The sequence below is a fragment of the Hippoglossus stenolepis genome, chromosome 7 (genome assembly GCF_022539355.2).
Source record: "Hippoglossus stenolepis isolate QCI-W04-F060 chromosome 7, HSTE1.2, whole genome shotgun sequence".
NCBI classification, from domain to species: domain Eukaryota; kingdom Metazoa; phylum Chordata; class Actinopteri; order Pleuronectiformes; family Pleuronectidae; genus Hippoglossus; species Hippoglossus stenolepis.
The window spans coordinates 12,713,968-12,733,994 of NC_061489.1; the positions used below are offsets into that span (position 1 = coordinate 12,713,968).

Genomic DNA, 20,027 nt, shown 5'->3' on the forward strand with positions numbered 1-20,027 from the left:
TTGCTTCCATTTCCGATTGTAAACAACTATATGGCTGCAGCGCCATCTGCTGTCTCATAAACGGAACAACAGTAGAAAACAACGAGAGACATATGTCAGGATTTTATTCTTAATATTATTATATTATTATTCTCATCAGTATTATAGACTGATGTGTTTTATTGACTACACGTTTTTATTTCTGCTTTATTTATCTTAATTAACACCAGAAACTAAAATAATCCAGTGTTTGTCTAAAAATGGAGCGGATTTACTAATCTGTTAATTAGATTACTGTTCTTGCCTTAGTGCCTCCTGTGTCATCATGCACACAGACCAGCCCCTCGACACTCAAACACACCACCTGAACTGCTCTCACATTGTACTTTTATTAAGTATGAGTTGATCAGACAGTTGAATGTGAAGTTGGTGTTGAATGCGACCCAGGATGGCTGTTCTGACATTGCCTTTGGTTACTTTTCTCTGCTGGATGAGGTAAGTTGTCCTCTTTATCATAACATGGGTCAGGGTACACTCAGTCTGGGAGTTTAACTTTATTTTTATTTTCTTTGCAGCCTTGGTAGTGTAAGTGCAAATGAGAAGATTTACTCAGAAAACATCACTCGCATTTTGGATCGACTTTTGGATGGCTATGACAACAGACTGCGTCCTGGATCTGGAGGTAATTTCAATATCAAATCCTAAAGCCTTTTGTTCCTGAGGCCTCGCCTCGGCACAATACAGCACGACCCTTTAAATATTTAATACAAGTACACTGTGCCGTGTTATTTTTGTGCGTCCTTTGCTGTAGCGTGCACTGTACAGCTGTTATTTATTATTGCAGGTGGTTTAACAGAGGTGAAGACAGACATCTTTGTCACCAGCTTCGGGCCTGTTTCAGATGTTGACATGGTAAGATACTGCTCCTGTGAGGAGAAGTGTATGTGCTGACTGTGGGAGACGACAGCGCTTCAGTGACCACTGAATGCCTGCTTTATGGGCAATCTGCCATGAAACCATCTAATGAGCTTTAATCTGTTTGACCAGCTCTATAACTCTATTATTGATGGCCTCTAAATCAATATGACAACATGTCAGACAGAAGAAATGGCTGAATGGATTGATTAATGATCATCTGGGATGAGTGGCATCCATCATTACCTCATCATTTCTCCCAACCTTCCACTGCAAGTCGAAATGTATCCTCAGGATTACAGATGCTGATGAATTGTGTTAACTGCATCTTAGAAGTGAGAATTTTACTGCGGCATGGTTACAGATATGATAAGATATGATAGGTTGTCACTAATATCAGATGTCCGTGCATCAGGAGTACACGATGGACATGTTCTTCCGCCAGATGTGGGTTGATGAGCGTTTGAAGTTCGAGGGCCCCTATGAGATCCTGCGGCTGAACAATCGCATGGTGGACAAGATCTGGACTCCTGATACTTTTTTCAGAAACTCCAAAAAGTCCATTTCCCATAACATGACCACACCGAACAAGCTCTTCCGCATCATGCAGAATGGGACTGTCCTCTACACAATGAGGTGATGTTTGATACTGCAGTTGGTGTTTTTGGTGTCTTTTTCACTGAAATGTATAACTCAGGCTGATTTCCGTGTGTCATCTTTGTGTCAGACTGACAATCAGCGCGGAGTGTCCGATGAGTCTGATCAACTTCCCCATGGACGGCCACGCCTGTCCTCTAAGATTTGGGAGCTGTAAGTATGGAACAATGACGGATGTGTTTGCAAACAGAGGCAACTAGAATGGCACTCAGTGGAGCGCATACAGTTCCCTTAAATTCAATCGAGCTGCACTAAATTGCACAAACTAATAGATGTCAGTTTTCTAAATATGTCTGATTTTTATCATCAAGATCAAGGAAAATGGTGAAAATGTCCAAACCTTCTTGCAATGTATAAGGATGGGAAAATAAAAATCCTGCATCCACCTTTTTGTCCAAATCCATACCAAAATGTATTGGCTTCTCTCTTGGCGCATGTCCCATGCTTCCACCTAGTCTCATGGAATTCCATTCAGTAGTTTTTTCATAATCTTCCTCCCAAACTAACAAACAGACAGAATTGAAAACATAATAATTCAGGTAACAATAATGTCCTGTAATGTGCAGATTCATAAAAGTGACGAACAAGTGTTTTCTCAAGTCTCTTTGCATTTGCAGATGCCTACACGAGGAGTGAGATAATTTTCACCTGGAAGAAGGGGCCAGTAGCATCTGTCGATTGTCCCAAAGAGTCCATGAGTCTTCTGCAGTACGACCTTGTGGGACAGACTTTGTCCAGTGAGATATTCAAATCAAATACAGGTAACACTCTTACATTTCTCTTTTGCTTTGCTTTTCTCAAAAGGACGCAGTTACAGTCGCTCCAGCACTTTAAGTGCAATTAAAAGATTCTCATGAGTTGAATCTGCCAGTAGAAAGAGGTCAAATGAGTGTTTTCAAACTCTGCACTCGTGCCCATGACTCTCCCACGGCAGAGCTGATATATAGAAGCAAAGACTTCCTTGAGCAGCCGTCTAAGATGCTTAAGTGGTCAAGGCCTAATGCGTGTGGTGTGCCTTAAAAAAGAACTACAGGGTTTAAAGCCCATGAATGCACTGGCAGAGAGCAGGGACGATGGAGTAGTGTGCATGCATGTGTGTGTGTGTGTGTGTGCATGCGTGTGTGTGTGTGTGTGTGTGTGTGTGTGTGTGTGTGTGTGTGTGTGTGTGTGTGTGTGTGTGTGTGTGTGTGTGTGTGTGTGTGTGTGTGTGTGTGTGTGTGTGTGCGTGCATTTTCTCCTTTCACCAGAAGAGGAAGAAGTGATCCCCTGCTGTGAACCCAGCATATTCCTGGACCAGAGAGGAAAAGAACGAGGCAGGCTCCAAAACATAGAGATGATACCCATTTAGAAAACACAGAGAGCGAGAGAGACAGCCTCGGTGTGTGTGTGTGTGTGTGCGTGCGTGCATGATGCAGCGTGTTTTTTGCTCTGTGAATGTCTGCATGCATGTGTTGGACGGAGCAGGGCAGTGTTACGCATAGTGACACTGCATGCTCTCCCTCTGCCCCCTCCTCACTCGCTTCTCCTTCCTCCTCTCGACTTCATCCCATTTCCAAATGTCTGCGGTGCTCCCTCCTTCTCCTTCCCCACCTCGTTTTTTTTGTCCCGTTCTCTCTCTTCCTTCTTCTTCTCTTCCCTCACATGCAGTCTCGCAGTCAGCTGCATTGTTGTTCCAGTAACAGCAGCGTTAGTATCCGTACGTCCCTCTCAGCAGCTCTTCAGTTTCAAGGGCAGGCAAGGGCATCCGCTCTGTGCTCCCCTGCTCTGTCCCTCGGGGTTGCTCTCTTCACACGTGCTGTTTATCTTGCAGGTCACTACTCTGTGCAGGTGATCCATTTCCACCTCCAGAGGAAGCTCGGTTACTACCTCATACAGACCTACATCCCCCTCATAATGGTTGTTGTGTTGTCACAAGTCTCTTTTTGGATTAACAAGGAGTCCGTCCCGGCACGTACAGTGGCTGGTATGTCCCTCTGTCCTCAATCCCACAATTAACGTTCACGAATAATATTAAAATACATCTGTGGCATGTGTCAGAGTACATTAATATGCTTGTCTTCCTCCAGGCATCACCACAGTGCTGACCATGACCACCTTGAGCATTAGCGCCCGTCAGTCACTTCCCAAAGTGGCCTACGCCACCGCCATGGATTGGTTCATTGCTGTGTGCTTTGCCTTCGTGGCATCGGCTCTGGTGGAGTTTGCGGCAGTAAACTACTTTGCCACGCTGCAGGCCAATCGTCTGAAGAGACGAAAAGCCAGACAAGACAAGCTGGAGGTGTTGGCGACCGGCAGCGACGATGACGACACAGTTTCTGTGAGTATCTAACTTTATCTTACCAATAAATCCAGAAATGCTCTGTCCGATCTCAACAACCAGACTTATTTCCAAAGGGCCCTAGGAAGTGCAGGGTCGACTGTGCAGTGTTTTGGATGAGCAAATGTGTCCTAACCCCAAGTCCACATTTATTTTAAACTGTACCTGCTGTGATGTCACTGATGATGTGAAAATAGTTGCATCATCAGTGACAGCCCAGAATGTTGGGTTTTCTTGTCAAAAGAAACCATTGCCCCATTAGGCTAGATTAATGGAGATAAAAAATATCTTGTACAGGCAAAAACATCAGTGTCAATAACGTAGGATAATAACCAGCGGAAAATTCACCGTCGTCAATAAAACACGGCGATCAGTTTATCACTTTGGATGCCAGATGTCTCTTCACATCTCTGTGCCAATTCTAAGTTTGCATGATTGCTGCACTTCCAGTTCCGATATTACTCATAAAACAACATAATTTTTTTGTAAAATAAAGTCTGTGGAAATTATGAGACCATTGTAAGAAAGAGTAATAACTGTTTTTCTGGGAGGACTATGATGTTTTTAAAAAGACATAAAAAGCAAATGAGCATATGGAATAATTTGAAATTTGGAAAAATGTAGGTCTTTTTCATTTTCTTTCAGAGAGTTAGTCAAGATGTCCAGCAGCTAGTTAGCGTATAGCACAGCTGGGCTAGTTGTCTCCCCTCTTTCCCCTTTCTCTTTATGCTAAGCTAAGATAATATAGTTTACAGACATGATAGCGGTAATCGATCTTTAATTTCTGAACTCTTTTTTGATATTAAAAGAAATCTTAGAAATTGATCTCTTATATATTTGTCAGCATTAAAAGGATGTTACAGAGGTCAGTAGAGCACATACCTCCGCCACATCCCAAAAGTCCCCTGACGCTAACTGATAAATATCTGCCACAGAACAGTCAAAGAAAGTTCCTGGATCCACCCCCTGATCTGAATTAGCACCAAATTCAGTGGGCTCTTCCTTGGGTCCTGCCCTTAGTCTTATCTTGCTAAAAACCCAACAAACAAACAGAATAACAGTGTTGTAATAGTTGTATAACTGTTTTCCTAAACTTTGAGTCAAAGCAACGTGCTCAGCTTCTGCTATCACGTTAACAAGGTGTGTGATTTCCATTTAAGGCGCCATGATTTTATATACACAGAGTCGCTAATGCATTTACATAGCTAATTTACATAGCTAATGGTGAATGGAGAGCCAGAGTCTCCTCCGTGTCGCAGAGAGTTTGATGCAGTGATGCTGATAATGAACACTAAGCCGGCAGCTTCCGACTCAGACTCAGAGCAAAAGAAATCAACGCTACAGATATGGAAGTCGGGGTTTTTTTCTATGCATTTCCAAGTAGTCGCCCTGTCTTTCCCGTTCTTGCCATTCAGGGCACACCACCCATTAAATAATAATATGTGCTGTTGTAGTGCTCTCATCTCCTGCTATACGCTTTATGCTAATACAGTAAGCCACCACAGCATCCTCCTGGGATCTGTCTCACATGTAGGGCTCATGGTTAGATGCTTTAAAAATAGCCTCAGTGTGCGAGAGGAGAGCAACTCCAGCACTCCTCCCTGCATAATCTCCCAACCATCCTATGGGCATCCAGCAAACTACCTGCTGCGTTCTATAGGGACGTTGGCATGCCATTGAGAGAAAGCTCCTGTGGGAACAAATATTACTTCTAGCATTGTATGCATGACTCCATGTTAAAATGAACATGCACAGTGTGCACTTGCAGAGCAGAAACATTTCTTCCTCCCATGTTTCTCTCTCTCTCTCTCTCTTTGCACCACAAAACCCTCACTAACCCCATTTTACCCCATCCTGCTTCCCCTCCAAATCAACCCCGCCCCCCTCCCACCAGTCGGACAGCAGCCCTCGGGAAGGCCTGAAGAGGAGAAACCACTCAGTGTGCCGCAGTGAGCCGGGAGAAGCTCCGCCAGTGCCCATCTTTCTCCAGCAGGGCTCAGCTTTTCCTCAGATCCCGCAGTTGGCCGGCACCAGCCCCATCGACAAGCACGCCCGTATCCTCTTCCCCCTGACATTCGCCCTCTTCAACCTCGTCTACTGGTTCATCTACCTGGGCCAAGACAACATGGAGAGTGCCAGGTACACAAACCTCATTCAGTTATCTCTGCACATCTGTCCTGGCACTAGTTTATCGTATTTATTTTTTCATTTAAAAAAACATTACAATGAATTGAGTCTAATCAGGAATATTGTCTGTGTCCTCCATTGTGTTAGAGCACATAATGAGCCACAGAGTTGCACATTATTATGATAAGCTTGGGAACTGTAGTTTATTTCGAGTGGTTCCCACAGGCACCATCCCGCAACCATCGATACTAAATCACCATGTGTTTTAATCCACGCTGAAAATAGACCCCAACAAATGTATTATTCACTCCAGAGTAATGTTTGGTAGTGTCTGGCTGCAGTGGCCTGTCGTTTTTGGAAAAGACTTTGACTCAACTATATTTTACCTAAATATTGACCCTTTTCTTAAGATTTATGAATATAAGTTGGAACAAATGAGTTCCACAGGCAGATCAAGACGGTACATAAAGTATTGAGGGATGAACTTACACAGAGAAAAATGCAGAATAAAAGTCACTTTATTAGATTTTTTTTATTGAATTTAAAATAATAACAACAGTTAAAGTTGTGGACAAGTGTTATAGATATAAATATATATTGTATTTCAAATATACACAAAATATTTTTATTCTTGTAGACCGTTACATTTATTTCATAATCTTTGGGCATCCCAAACACTTACATTTGGAGCCATTGACCAAACATACATACTATGTACTATTATAATTTATATAGTTTCCAGAATTTCTGACAAGGGACGAAGGATGTTTATGCACATTTACTTACTTAGTATGTCAAAGAGCAACAAACCTGTCTTCTCACTCATCTCTAATTATGATAGCTTCAGTGGAACAGTAACTACCCACAGCTTTTTGTCAAAGACTTTTATCCAGGCAGTAAAAACATCAATAATTTCTGATGCTGAAACAGCCCCGGGAGTTGTAGGCGAAAAAAAAAAGAGGAGAATGATGTTAGGTGGCGTTGTTGCTGCACTGACGCCAGTGCCGTGGCTTTTATCATCATCATAGATTTACAATACAAAAGGGGCTGAGGGCTCAGTTCATTTGAGCAGCAGAAATATGCATCAGGCTCTCTACCTATTTTTCTATACAAGGTTTACCTGAAGGATGGTAAAAGCCAGTTGTTTCAATGACAACACTGTGTGGACATGAGCAAAGTAAACCAGAGCTTATACTTTGTACATTAACCACGTGAAAAAAGTGACTATTCACTTTGCAGCTTATGAGTGAGCCACTTTGAACACAAAGCTCCATGTCCAAGAAAGAAAGAGAGATGCTGTGCAAAAAGACAGAGAGAGAGAGAGAGAGAGGGAGGGAGAGAGGGAGAGATGTGTTACATAACACTGGGGAGTGCAAATCTGCTCATCATGCTTCTCATGTTCCTGTCAGAGAATTCTTATGGTTGTTTTGTTTATAAAGGTTCTGCAGAATAATGAGAGAGACAAGATGGAGGGCATGAGAACAGCTGCATCACATCTATTCCTTTCCATATTTTCACCACGTCTCTCTCTCTATCTTTGGTACTTTTGAAGAAGGCACTGAGAGGACAGGGAGCGCGGTACGGCAGTTTGGGCTGTGCAGTATACTGCAGATACAGAGCGTGGACTCTAAATGTGGAAACAGAGGCGTCTGCATGCTCCCCTCACATTTTCTGCTGTGATGTGTTTTACTCTTGCAGAGACATGGATCTTAAAAACTGAGAGGTACTGGAAAAGGGCACGTGCAGCCGGAGAGACCTTCAGCATCCAGCCAGCCTCACCTCACCCTCATCACCACCCCCTCTCTCTCTCCCCCCTTTCTGTGTGTGTGAACAATCTCTCAGCATTCACTCTGCTCTCGTCTGACAGAGGAAATGAATCAGAAACTCATTTATTCTCCTGCCGCACATCTATTCATTTCACAGGCTGTGACCACTGCCCACTTGTGTTCTGATCAGTAGCTGAAGAGCTGCCCTTCACGGGCCTCAATCACTTTAAACATGTACTGTACACACAACTACTTCTCAGGGCCCTGGACCGAGACAGACATCACACACATACAAGTATGCGTGACACACACACACACACACACACACACACACACACACACACACACACACACACACACACACACACACACACACACACCAAGAAACACATCAAATAGAAGTGGATGATATAATCTATGATGGCTGTAACTGGTGGTGATGCAACAGTGAACCAATGCTTCCAGAAGCCTGCCCTCTACAGAAGTGCAGCTCCCACTACAACAAGATCAAAAGCAATGTAGAGGCGGCTTGCATCCCGCCTTTCGGCTTCAAATAACGTACACTCCAACCTGAGGAAAATGAGTTGTGGGATGGTGTTTTTCCATCCCACCTTTGTGCAGGGGCGCTCTGATGCTGCCTTTTGCATTTTCACATCTGCTGCATGCATACACATTACGGGGAAGAGTGGGATATAAAACCTCTGACTGAGTGCTGCTGACATTAACGTTCTATTTTTGTATGGATGACACATGGCTGTTTGGCTCAGATGTTTGCATATGAAGTGTTGGATGGAGGGTCGTTCTCTTTTTAGCCACTTAACATGTCTGATAGCATGAACACAAAGGGAATAAAGTTGTTTTAAACTTGACACATGTGCGTCCAGATGTTTGACCTTGTCAGGATACAGACAAACCCATCCGCCACGTGACAATAAAACAAGCTCGGAATTTAACACTCGTCGCTGTTCTCCTCACTCGTCGCTTTAAAAAACGTCTGTTTCTTCATTACGCACATCCACTTGTCCCTTTAATATTTTCCTCTGCAATGGAAACTGCTCATCCACCATCATCAGTCCCCACACTTTGATGTTGGGCTGGCTGCACGCATGCGCCCCTCATTGGCTCCTCTGCGCTGTCTGGAGTAAGTTGGATGTGCGCTCTCCTCACTCGCATCCCGAAACCGCCTCAAAAACTGTTGCGATGGGGAGGATCAGGAAAAACCACTTTGGGATTTTGACTTTTTCCTTGCTAGTGACTTTCGTCTGGGCTCAAAGGTAAGCGTCTGCATCTCTGTTTTCTCTCTCCCTGCATGTCACGTATAGTGCCTGCACGGCGCGCGATGTTGATGGAGCTATTTTGCATCACACCACCTTTTTTTCCCCCCCTTCCTTCCCCATGCAGCGCGAAGGATCTCAAAGATCCGAGCAATATGCCGCTGGTCAAAGAAACAGTGGACAGACTGATGAAAGGATACGACATTCGGTTGAGGCCAGATTTCGGAGGTAAAAAAACGCAAGAAAAACGGGGAATGCCATGTTTTCACGCCCTCCTTGACGCGCAATACATGTGTAATGAATCGCAAAATCTGCTTTAATTTACATAATCATCCATTCACCAGCCAAATAGGCCTCTCCAATTAGGCTGTGAGCGATGCTGCTGTGCGCTTTTCATTTGATGAGGAGGCGGCTCTTTAACGCGATCGATCAATGTTTGATTATCTCACAGAATATGACATTACAGCAGCATCTGCAGGTTAAAACATGGCTATTATTTGTCCTGCTCGGGGCTGATGGTGCTCAAGTCTCCTGTAGGTGGAGGCGAGCCGAGCGGAGAGGAACCTGCTTGTGTGCGCGTCACGAATTTGTTAAATTTTACATGATGGGAGAATGATCCACATCTGTTGTATTAACGCCTCCTTCTCCCCCAATTCACAGGTGCGCCGGTGGCTGTGGGGATGAATATTGACATAGCCAGCATAGACATGGTCTCTGAAGTCAATATGGTAGGTGTATCGCCATCATTATTACCATCATTATTGTTATTATCCCGCTTCATGGTGCCAATTGCGCACGGCACAAGTGGGCTATGTGCTTCTTATCACGGGTCAATGTGTGTGCGCGAGGGATCCGGGATAACCTGTGCCATGCAGGGTGGAGGAGGCACCTTTGTGAATATATAACATGATAATAATTGAAGGTTTCCGTCCCCAGTCCCCCTCCTCCTCCAAAAAAAAAACGCATCATCGCCATCCTCCTCCTCTCGAGTCTCCGCATTTGCAGCTCTGGTGTGTTTGCAGCATTTGAATTCAAAACACACACTCACTGGCGCACTCGGACGCACGGCCCCGGCTGTGCGCTCGGAGAGAGCTGCGCGCGCGCGTGTGTCTCTGCGTGCACGTGTGTGTGTGCGTGTGAGTGTCTTTGCGTGCATGTGTATGTATGTGTGTGTGTGTGTGTGACTGCTTCAAGCCTCGGTGGTGTAATTTTGTTGACACGCACCCCCTCTCTCTCTCCCCCTCTCCTCTCTATCTCTCCATGCAGTTACTTACAAATAAAAAAAAATATCCTCTTCTCCAAACTGGCATCACTCGGAGTCTTTTCGCTTTTTTTTTTCCGACCAATCACATCATCATCCTCATCATCATCATCTTCTACGTAAATGATCAACCCCCTCTCATACTTGTCAGATGACGTAAGCAATTTGTTAATAATACATGTCTGGTCACACAGCATTGCAACAGCAACAGAAATATACAAAAACAGCAATTGGCTCTTGACGTGTGGTGCACAGGGATGAAGGACTTGGAGAGGATGGGGGGGTGGGTGTGTGGGGGTGTGGAGGGTGGGGAGTTCAGCAGCCCATGCAAGAGCACCACCTATTGATCCGTGTGACAGTCAGACACACAGCTGAGGCTATGGCTTCCCCAGTGGTGCATGCATTCACTCACACTGCATTAAAACACACGCCATTTCTTGTGTTTTGTGTTGCGATTGGGATTTTGGAGCAGAAGCCTTGCAGAGGATTCAGTGTGAGAACGGATCATTTACAAAGCAGCCTCTCCAAGGAGCAGCATAATAGAGATGTTATATAAGCGCTTGAAAAACAAGTTTGCCACTCGGAATGGAGGGAGATGTGTTTTCTATTATTAATGGAGACTTAAAAAAAGTTGATGTCTGATTCATTCTGCATGTCAGGTTTTGATTTTTGAAATGTCCGCTGGTCAGTTATCAGCAGACAGAAGCAGCAGCTTGTTTTGGAGAAGCACTGAATGGTCAGAGCTTCTCCTTTGATGGAAATTATTTATTTCGGTGGACGACGGAGACAGAGCGGAAGTGCCTTGGGGGTCCGGGGAGATTTAAAATAGAAACCCCCTGACTTGCTTTTGCTTTTGCCCCCCCCTCCCTCGTCCCATGTTTTTCTCTCTTTCTGTCCGTCCGTCCGTCCGTCTGTCTCTCTCTTCCCTCCTCCATCCTTCCCTCCCACCACTTTGACTGGATCCCTGGCTGTGACTCTGGGCTCAGCAGCCATGTAATCCACCTCTGCCTTGCTCCAAAGGGTTATCTTACTTAAGAACTAGGCATCTATGCAAGCATTCATCTGGAAAAAAAACAACAGTGCTTCATGCAACCGTGTGTGTGTGTGTGTGTGTGTGTGTGTGTGTGTGTGTGTGTGTGTGTGTGTGTGTGTAACAAAACACAAACAGTGAATGGCAGCTGACGTCATGCAGTTCCCTGTGGCTATAAGAGAGCATTCATTTCGCTCATTTCTCAGAAAAAAGCTCCCCTTGCCAGATCTGCACAGACATCCCTCTGACATGATGCACATATTTAGACCAAAAGTTAAAAAATTCAGAAAGAAATATTTCAACACCTCAGTGGACCTGTTTTCCACTCAGTGTTGTTACCTTGTGAAAATCCTCCCTGCTACTTACATAACTGGTTAACATCTCCTCCTCCTCCTACTCCTCCTTTCTTCCTCCTGTCCAGCTCTGGTTGGAACAATGGAGGAGGGGGTGGGGGGTGGGGGGTGACAGCAGTGGATGAGATTGATCTCGGTGAAATCAATAATATCACCATGCACCGCGATCACGAGGATGAAGTTGGTGACCTGTGCTCGGTGCGGGGCTGCTTTGATCATCCTCATCAGGGGCGGCCACTTTCAAGATTAAAGAGCTGAGAACAACGGGGAGAGAAGAGGCGAGGATGGAGCTGGTGGAGAGCAGGGTGCTGAGAGAGGTGAAGGTTTGATCAGTTTCACTGTCTCCTCTGATGATGACTAAATCCTGGTGGAAGCTGAGGGAGAGTCACTGCAGACCCCTGTGTTACCACAAGGCCCAGAAGCAACCTTTAAATCCTGAACAAAAATCTTTTGCGCCTGCACATTTTCATCCGGATACATTGTCTTTCCTCAAAACTCAGCCTGACAAATTTGTTATTTGGAAACATTTGGATATCCATGACACATAATGCCACTCAGCATAACATTGCCAAGGCCCAGCAGTCCCACCAGAATTTTTAAAAATCAAGATCCATGAATTATTAGCTGGCAAACAGGTGAAAATGTTGAAAAACCTCCTATCTCACAATTTTAAAGAAGGTGATAACAATTCCTGGACCATTCCTTACCAAAAGCAACAGGTTTCGTGGTAATCTGTCCACTATTTATTGCATAATTTTCCTTGCAGACAAACCAACAAACAAACTGACAGGGTGAAGACATAACCTCCTTGGAAGAGATAATTTATCTGTGGGTTTGAATTAGCATGAACTTTTATTGGGTGCCTGACATGGTGCTTTTCTGAGGTCTGAGGCCCCACAGCAAATCTACCCAGTCTATATGGCTGCACCTGGATTATTTCCTCAGTAACTCTATTAATCATTTGGTCTGTGCCAAAGTAAAGATAAATACTCAGGAGAAGTTTCCAGTGTCCATGATGAACTCTTCAATTGTCCCGCCTCTCCCTAGTCACAATAAAAACCCAGAGATACCAAATGTAAAATCACAGAAGACGAAGAAAATCTGAAAATATTCAGGCTGTAACTGATGCTATTGTTGCCATTCTGTTTAATAGATTGAACTTGTAATCAGAATCAAAAAGAACAGTGAAGAGACAAAGTGCTGAGTCAGTTTCAGTGTGTGTGGTGCTGAAACTAAAGCAGAGCGACGAGAGAAGTTTGACTAAGAACCTTTATTTAAATGCGTATATTGATTAAAACATTGACCAGCTATGAGCTCACGGGGTTTGAATCGGAATGAAAATGGAAATAAAACTGCCTTTCAAGTAAAATTAATCTGCACTGCTTCTAAAGGAAACGAAAACCTCTCGCCTGTAACACCAACCGATTCCGCTCCAGTTACACGTTATTCCAAACGATCACTGACTTTGAATGAATATTGATGAATCTGCTGTTAGAAGCGAAAGGATATATGTGTGTGTGTTTGTGATCTGTGTGTGTGTGTGTGTGTGTGTGTGTGTGTGTGTGTGTGTGTGTGTGTGTGTGTGTGTGTGTGTGTGTGTGTGTGTGTGTGTGTGTGTGTGTGTGTGCAGGCCTGCCATCGCGGCAGTGAGCAGGTTAGACAGCTGCTCGCTCCTCTAATTAAAGATAAAAATGCCTCTGGTGGAGAATGAACTCTGCATATTGGTCGACGCTGATTGGAGCCATTGTGGCGTCTTCTTTCTTCCACTGCTCACATGAAGCATGATGGTGTTTGAGCACGGAACAGGATTTGTAGATTGTAGAACATGCATGCATGAGGTCAGTTCACGTGCTCACCTGCCACTTCGGGATCTTTTTTCTTTCTTTGTGCGTTCTCGAGAGATCCACAACTACGGCCTGTTGGGGCCCCAAAGGTCGGCCATGTTGTCAGGCAATACAAAAATGTGCAGGTCAGTCAGCACCGTGGCACCAGCCTGGCCTGCATGACATTACAAATGTGCTATTTTGAGAGGGAAGTGTCCTCCGAGTCTGAGGTGTGACCACACATCCTTGCTGAGGGTGGGCTCTGCTGACTCACTGGGGTTAGTGCAAAATATGGCACAGATATTGTATCAAGGTGGAGAGACACCCCCACCTCCTGGATTCATCCCTGTCTGTCTGTCTATATCAGTCTGTCCGTCGAGCGCTGACATCTCGCTCCATCACTCCATCTTCCACACTCAGCAGCTGGAACTGCATTTGCATAATGCTGTTTGTTTTTCGCTGGAGTCACAGATCCAAAGGCCTGGTTACGGTGCATTCAAAAATTGTTCAGCTGCTCGCGGCCACCGCAGCTGATTAAATGCAAGTCGGGTCTGTTGTCTGAGTAATGCATGGGTGCTGCATAATGACACCTTCAGCATGCCACCCATATGTTGAGTATAGCTGCAGCAGCATGCGCTCTGAGGCTGGAATAAGGAGGGGGGTAAATGAGTATTTTCACTGCTCGTCTTTTCCTCATCCTGCTCGTTAATTACATGTAAAATACCTGAGGTTGGTGGTTGTTAAGAGGCACTGCCTGTACTGTAATACTGCTCTCTGAATGTTAATTAGCTGGCTGTGAATTAAAAGATTCAAACAAACCAGCTGTGGTGGCTTCTGGGATGGAGGAATTAGTGGGGCGTGAGCGTTCCCTTTATTACGATCATTATCCTGACAAGCGCTGGGTTCTTTACATGAGTAAGGGGAGTTGGCCGTCAGATAACGGCAGCCGATGACCAGAGGCAACGCGGCGCAGGCCCCGGCGTTACACTGCACCCGTGTGAGGGAGACGCGGCTCCTTGTGTCTGTGAATTAGCAACCATTTTGATCTTGTTTGTCCAAACTGATCCTGTTCCATTTTATTTTCAGCTTGTGGAAAATAAGCTTGTGTTATTTTTACTCAGTGTTGCCATGACAACGCAGCCTTTTTTCCTTTTTTTTTGGCGGATCTAGGGAAGTCAAGGAAAAGCAAATAGGGCCTCTTTTCTTTTCCAGGGAGTTTTTCATGTTTTTTTAACATTTCATCTCCAGGTGAAGGTTGTCTTTGAACATCCCACAATTATTTCTTCTGTTTTCACCTTTTTGATGATATTTTGACGTTATGAGGAAATCCTGAATATGATGAATGTAAATCACAACTACAACTATATGTTCATACACATATATACACTGATAAGCCATAACATTAAAACCAGGGTACAGGGTAGATCAGTGTATATTCACACATTTTATTAAAAATATTCTTTTGGCATCTGCTGACAGAACAGCATGAGCAGGGGAGAGAGAATGGGAGTCACTGGGGGAAGACACACAGCAAAGACTCAGGATAGAACCGAACTGTGGCTGTTCCACATTTTTATCATTTAAATATAAGGAAACATTTCCTTTAGTGCTGCTTCGATTCTTCCCGCCCTGCTGAGCTTTCCCAAAAGCTTAAGACAAAAATACAGGTTGTCCCGAACAATGTCATTGGTTATGCTGAGTGGACACACAGAGCAACAGATTAATATGGTCAGCAGCATAATTACAGCACAAGAACAACTCATAATCCTGCAGCTTTCTTGCATGCACGCTGTGTTCTTTGCATAATGTTTAGTCCATGGAGACTGAGTTCATTTGTAGATGAAACGCCATCAGTGTCAGAATATGATTTTTAATAGTACAACTACAGAAAAACCTTGTTGATACAAACATGTAATCAGTGCACACGGTCAAATGTCTTAAATGTTTGCATATCTTAAACATTCTGCAGCCCTGTATCATTTTATTAAATAATTCATGATTCATTACATTAGTAAATCTAATGATGGTGTTGTGGAATTCATATCTGCTAATGCAGCTAATCAAAACTAATCAATCAGATTAAAAGTAATGAATCCGTATTAATTTGCAGAGCTCCGAGCTGCAAGACGAAGTTGGGCCTAGTTCAAAGTGTTTGTGATGTTCTGTCATTATGGCCGGTAGGATGACACAAAAAAAAATCTGTGCATGTTTCAAAAAAAAGGAGAAAGATCCAGATTCCATTAAAAGCCTTTAATGTGATGATGGCTCCTTTAATGATTCTGTCAGGCTCTTTCCCGACTGAAGCTAAGTAGCAGAAAAATGACCCATTGGAAAGAGTCAAATTGTCACTTCCCTCAGGACGTGTACGGCCAGCGACTCACTCAGAATGCACTAACTCCCCCTTGACCCCTAACATTTAATTTGAAGCCTGTACTTAAGCAGACTCAGTGAGAGCCCAACAAATGAATAGATTCAGCCTGACCGGTGGATGCTCCGCGGCGCCTCCTCCAGCCTGTGGACGGGAAACAAGGGGAGAGGAGGCTGCGATGTCTGCAGACGAGCTTGTTATAGCCAAAATGTCGAATTGTCTCCTCGCAGCACAGTCGACGTTTGCGACTAGTAGATTCTTCCCTGCTTCACCCGCACAACTCGGCAGCGGGACACAGCAGTTTAAAGTGTTGGCAATATGGCTAACGTCTGCCTGGTCCACTCAGGCTGCAGAGAGCCGAGGACAGTACACATAGCAACTGTTACACCAACAGCTCATGGTTATGATATATTATCTTTGACCCATTTGCTTTCCTGAATTTGACTTTATTTACTAATTCTGCTAGGGCTTCAAAAGAATGAAGAAATCTAGAAATCAAGAAATGTATAGAAGGGGTAAAACTGTCCTTTGCAGCAGCTCATAAAGGTGACAAAATACAGAAATAACAATAACGTAAAGCAATGTAATGTCACCAAAGACAACAATATTTCATGCTCATATCTATTTATTAACGTAAATATCATATATGCATATATATGACATTTCTTTACTTTGTTTGCATTCAATTTGATCAATTTTGTTTGCCATAAAGTCAAAAACAAAGAAACAAATGAGTACACGCTATCCTGACTGAAATGATGTTAATAGATAATAAAACCTTTACAAACTAGAGTAGAGCACAAACCTCTGCCAAGGCCCAACCGTCCCTGGATAAAACCACAATTAAATTCACTGGATCCAGATTTGTATTTACATCTGCACCAAATTACTTATAGATATCAGTCTTAAAATGTAAAAAAAAAACGCACACATCTCACAATGTTAAAGAAAGCAATAAAAAAAGATCATGGATCTGCACCAAAATCTATTAATTTTTTTCTGACCAATACTGCATCCCTCCACCAAGTTTCGTGGAAATCCGTTCAGTCGTTTTTGGTACAAAACAGACAAGCAGTCAAATGCAGATGAAAACATAACCTCCATAGCAGAGACAATAAACAGCTGTGGAAATCCAAATAAAGTTATTTTGGATTTACGATGTATAGGATGCATAATCAATCTGAACATGTCAATTTAAATTGTATGAAAAGTGATGAGATATCAAGGTGATAGAACCACATGAAGTCTTTTTGTTTTTGCTTTTAAAGTGGGGTCTCAAAGACCCCAAACACAACATTGATACTAAAAAGTGCACAACATGCCTTTTTAAACCAGGAAAATGAAAATGCACAGTAAGTGAAAAGAGTGTCTGCATTGGTGGAATCGTCATTCTTTTCACAAACATCAAAGTCCACTCCACGTAAATACAAGTGGGCGAGGTGGTTTCATTATGGAGGAGAAGCGGTTTGCTCAGATCTGAACCTGCGAGCAGCAGCATCGTGCTCTCTCGACTATTGGCAGCTCCCTCCCTGGTAGCTTGTGACGGCTGATGTAGTTGTAATGGAGGTCTTGTAGCAACCGCAGCCTGTCAGATTTCTCAGGGAAACACAAATGTACTCCCTGTCACTCTGTCAGTTTCTTAATGGGGGTTTGTTAGCCCAGAAACAGATCTGCAGCGAGACTGTCACTGTGCGACCTGCCTCGGTGTTTTATACGTTGGCCATTTCTTGTTTGTATCTACATTTGTATGTTAATTGCTGTCATGCATTTTTATTTCTCCCTTTTCTTTTTTTTTTTTTTAATGTTGGTGCTCTCCACAAGATGTCTCCCTCCCTGATGCTCGCTGGGTCGTGTGTGTGACGTTAATGGAGTTTGTGAGGGGTGCCGACAAGGAGAGTGAAGGTCGCTTATAGAGGCCGACGCTCCGGCATGGGACGAGCCTGTCTCTCGGTTATCTGCAGCTTTGTTTGGACGCTGCACATCCCCCTCACCTGCTGCATCTTTGGCATGAGGAGGAGGAGAAAAAGCTCTCAGTGCATCGCACGTTATATGTTTTGTTTATTGCTCAGGAATTCATTTTAGTCCACGGGTGAAATTAGACATGAAGAAAGACATCTTTTGGTTTTTAAAGCCGCTTGGACACGGTGGTTTCACTCTTATAGTTAGTCAAAGATGTAAAAATGTATGTGTTGCAGAGTTTGTCTCAATTTTGTAACATGCATATCATATTTTGGTCAGACTCTCTTCATTTACACTTGAGCACGATATCAGAATGAACATGCAGATTCCGGATTTGCTTTGCTTGCATGGAAATAACATTCTTCTGCCTGATGTTGCTGCAGAACATCTTTTTACTACAACACCTTTCCCCCATCACAAAACAAAATGTACTCCCTGGCAGTGCAGTAGTCCACGCTGCAGATCTGGTTTTCTTTGAACAGTAACTTTGACTGGGGTGAGAGTGATGGGAGGAGGCAGCCGTATTTTGTGTGCATCCCTCTTTAAGCCCAAGTGATGTCCGAGCGAAGGTAAACAGAACCATCTGCGAGGCCATAATTATGCTGCCACTTTACAGAGCAGCCAGGAGGCAGCATGCAGGCCCAGGTGTTCTCTGTGCATCTCTATACCCTTAAACCCCCAAACGTACACACACATGCATGCACTCACATACACGGTTGTTTTACACAGCACACATTTGACATGTCACTGTAGGAAAAGCTCAGGTATAATTAATAAAATGGATGATGGCTGAATTCCATTTAGCTGCTTCAGTATCATGGTCCTGGTATCGTGCACGCTGCTGCACTGTCACACTGTTGTGACTGACTGGGACACTTCAATACCATTGTACTATGACGAATCAAAATGTATGTGAGTCTCCATCATTTTCTATTTCTGAGACGGAATAATACGCTGCGTTTAAAGATGCAAACATTGTTTGCTGCAGTTGTGGGAAACTACCACAATGACATTGGCAAATCTCTCCCTTCCCCTGCCCTCTATAGTGTCAATTATTGAGAGTTCCCAAAAATATGGAGAAATGTGTGAGTGAATGAAGGAGTGATTTCTATCAGTCTGAAACTTGACATTCAACTGGCGATTAAATCATTTATAGGTCACTTTTTATTTTATTTGTTAATCTAAAGGCAGTTCATCACTATTTTTATGTTGATAATTAGTCATTTATGTGAGTCATTTCTCAAGCAAAAAGAAAATTGAATTTCAGCTTTTGAAATTCCTGTGTTTATTTTAAACTTTTCTAATAAAATATCATTGGCTTTTAAATTGTTGGACAAAACAAACAATTTCCAGTGTCCTGAGATCTTCATAATTCAGTAATTTGTTAAAAGAAATTGTTATTTCATAATATTATCAACATCAGGCAAAGGGACTGACGATTAAAATCATTGTTGATTAATGTACATTGTCCCTTTTTTGATAAAGAATACAAAGTACTGATAATCATGTAATGTAACAGTTTAAGAGCTATGAGCGCAAACATGAAGAATCCAAGACGTGCATGTGTGACACACCAAACACTCTCCCTTGTTACCAAAATGTCAAAGGGTGTTTCCCTGCAGCAGCATCAAATCCAGTGGTGAGCAAAAGGAAAAATACAGAAGGACCGTCGCTGAAAGTCCGTTAACACCAAACTGAAGAATAAACTCTTTAAAACGATAATGTTGTTCAGATTGTTCCCACAGACAGAGTTGGCCCTTGTGGGGCCCTTAGCAGAATTTGTTTTGGGGGCCCCCATCGCCTTGGTGCCACCATTATTATTGACCATTGTAAATACTTGATCATTTACACTGTAAATCTGACCCAGCCATCGTCAATTGTATTAGTTGTAGCTGTGTAGCTTATACCAACAACAGCCTTTATGCTTCTGTGGTTTATGCACACATAATCACATATCCACATATCCACACGGACACACATGACTACTGTTAGACAGATGGCAGAAAAGAAATAGTGTGCATCCTAAATGACCAAATCAGCCTTTTATTACTCTAATGGTACAAATAATTAATCTCGCTCTACCCATAGTCATAAAAAAACATAAAAGTAGATGAAATAAAACTCACCCTTTTTAATAAAGATCCATTGGCTATGCTTGAAGATAGTGCTTTGGTTGTTACGGCTATAATTAATCCAGA

The 20,027-nt window shown here is 43.4% G+C and overlaps 2 protein-coding genes across 2 annotated transcripts in view; both read left to right on the forward strand.

Moving 5' to 3' along the window:
* The first annotated feature begins 147 nt into the window (after positions 1 to 147).
* Positions 148 to 8,630, forward strand: gabra6a (gamma-aminobutyric acid type A receptor subunit alpha6a). Its single transcript, XM_035160686.2, has 10 exons — positions 148 to 474; positions 555 to 661; positions 824 to 891; positions 1,310 to 1,530; positions 1,622 to 1,704; positions 2,169 to 2,312; positions 3,362 to 3,514; positions 3,618 to 3,868; positions 5,763 to 6,007; positions 7,694 to 8,630. Exons 1-10 carry the CDS (start codon positions 416 to 418, stop codon positions 7,713 to 7,715), a joined length of 1,353 nt encoding a protein of 450 aa, XP_035016577.1. The 5' UTR covers positions 148 to 415; the 3' UTR covers positions 7,716 to 8,630.
* Positions 8,631 to 8,804: 174 nt separating this feature from the next.
* The window catches only part of gabrb2a (gamma-aminobutyric acid type A receptor subunit beta2a), a 32,117-nt gene continuing 20,894 nt past the window's right edge, over positions 8,805 to 20,027 (forward strand). The window contains exons 1-3 of the mRNA XM_035160684.2: positions 8,805 to 9,035; positions 9,163 to 9,263; positions 9,696 to 9,763. Of these exons, the coding sequence (XP_035016575.1) occupies positions 8,848 to 9,035; positions 9,163 to 9,263; positions 9,696 to 9,763 (357 nt within the window). The 5' untranslated portion in view covers positions 8,805 to 8,847. The remainder of the gene's footprint in view (positions 9,036 to 9,162; positions 9,264 to 9,695; positions 9,764 to 20,027) is intronic.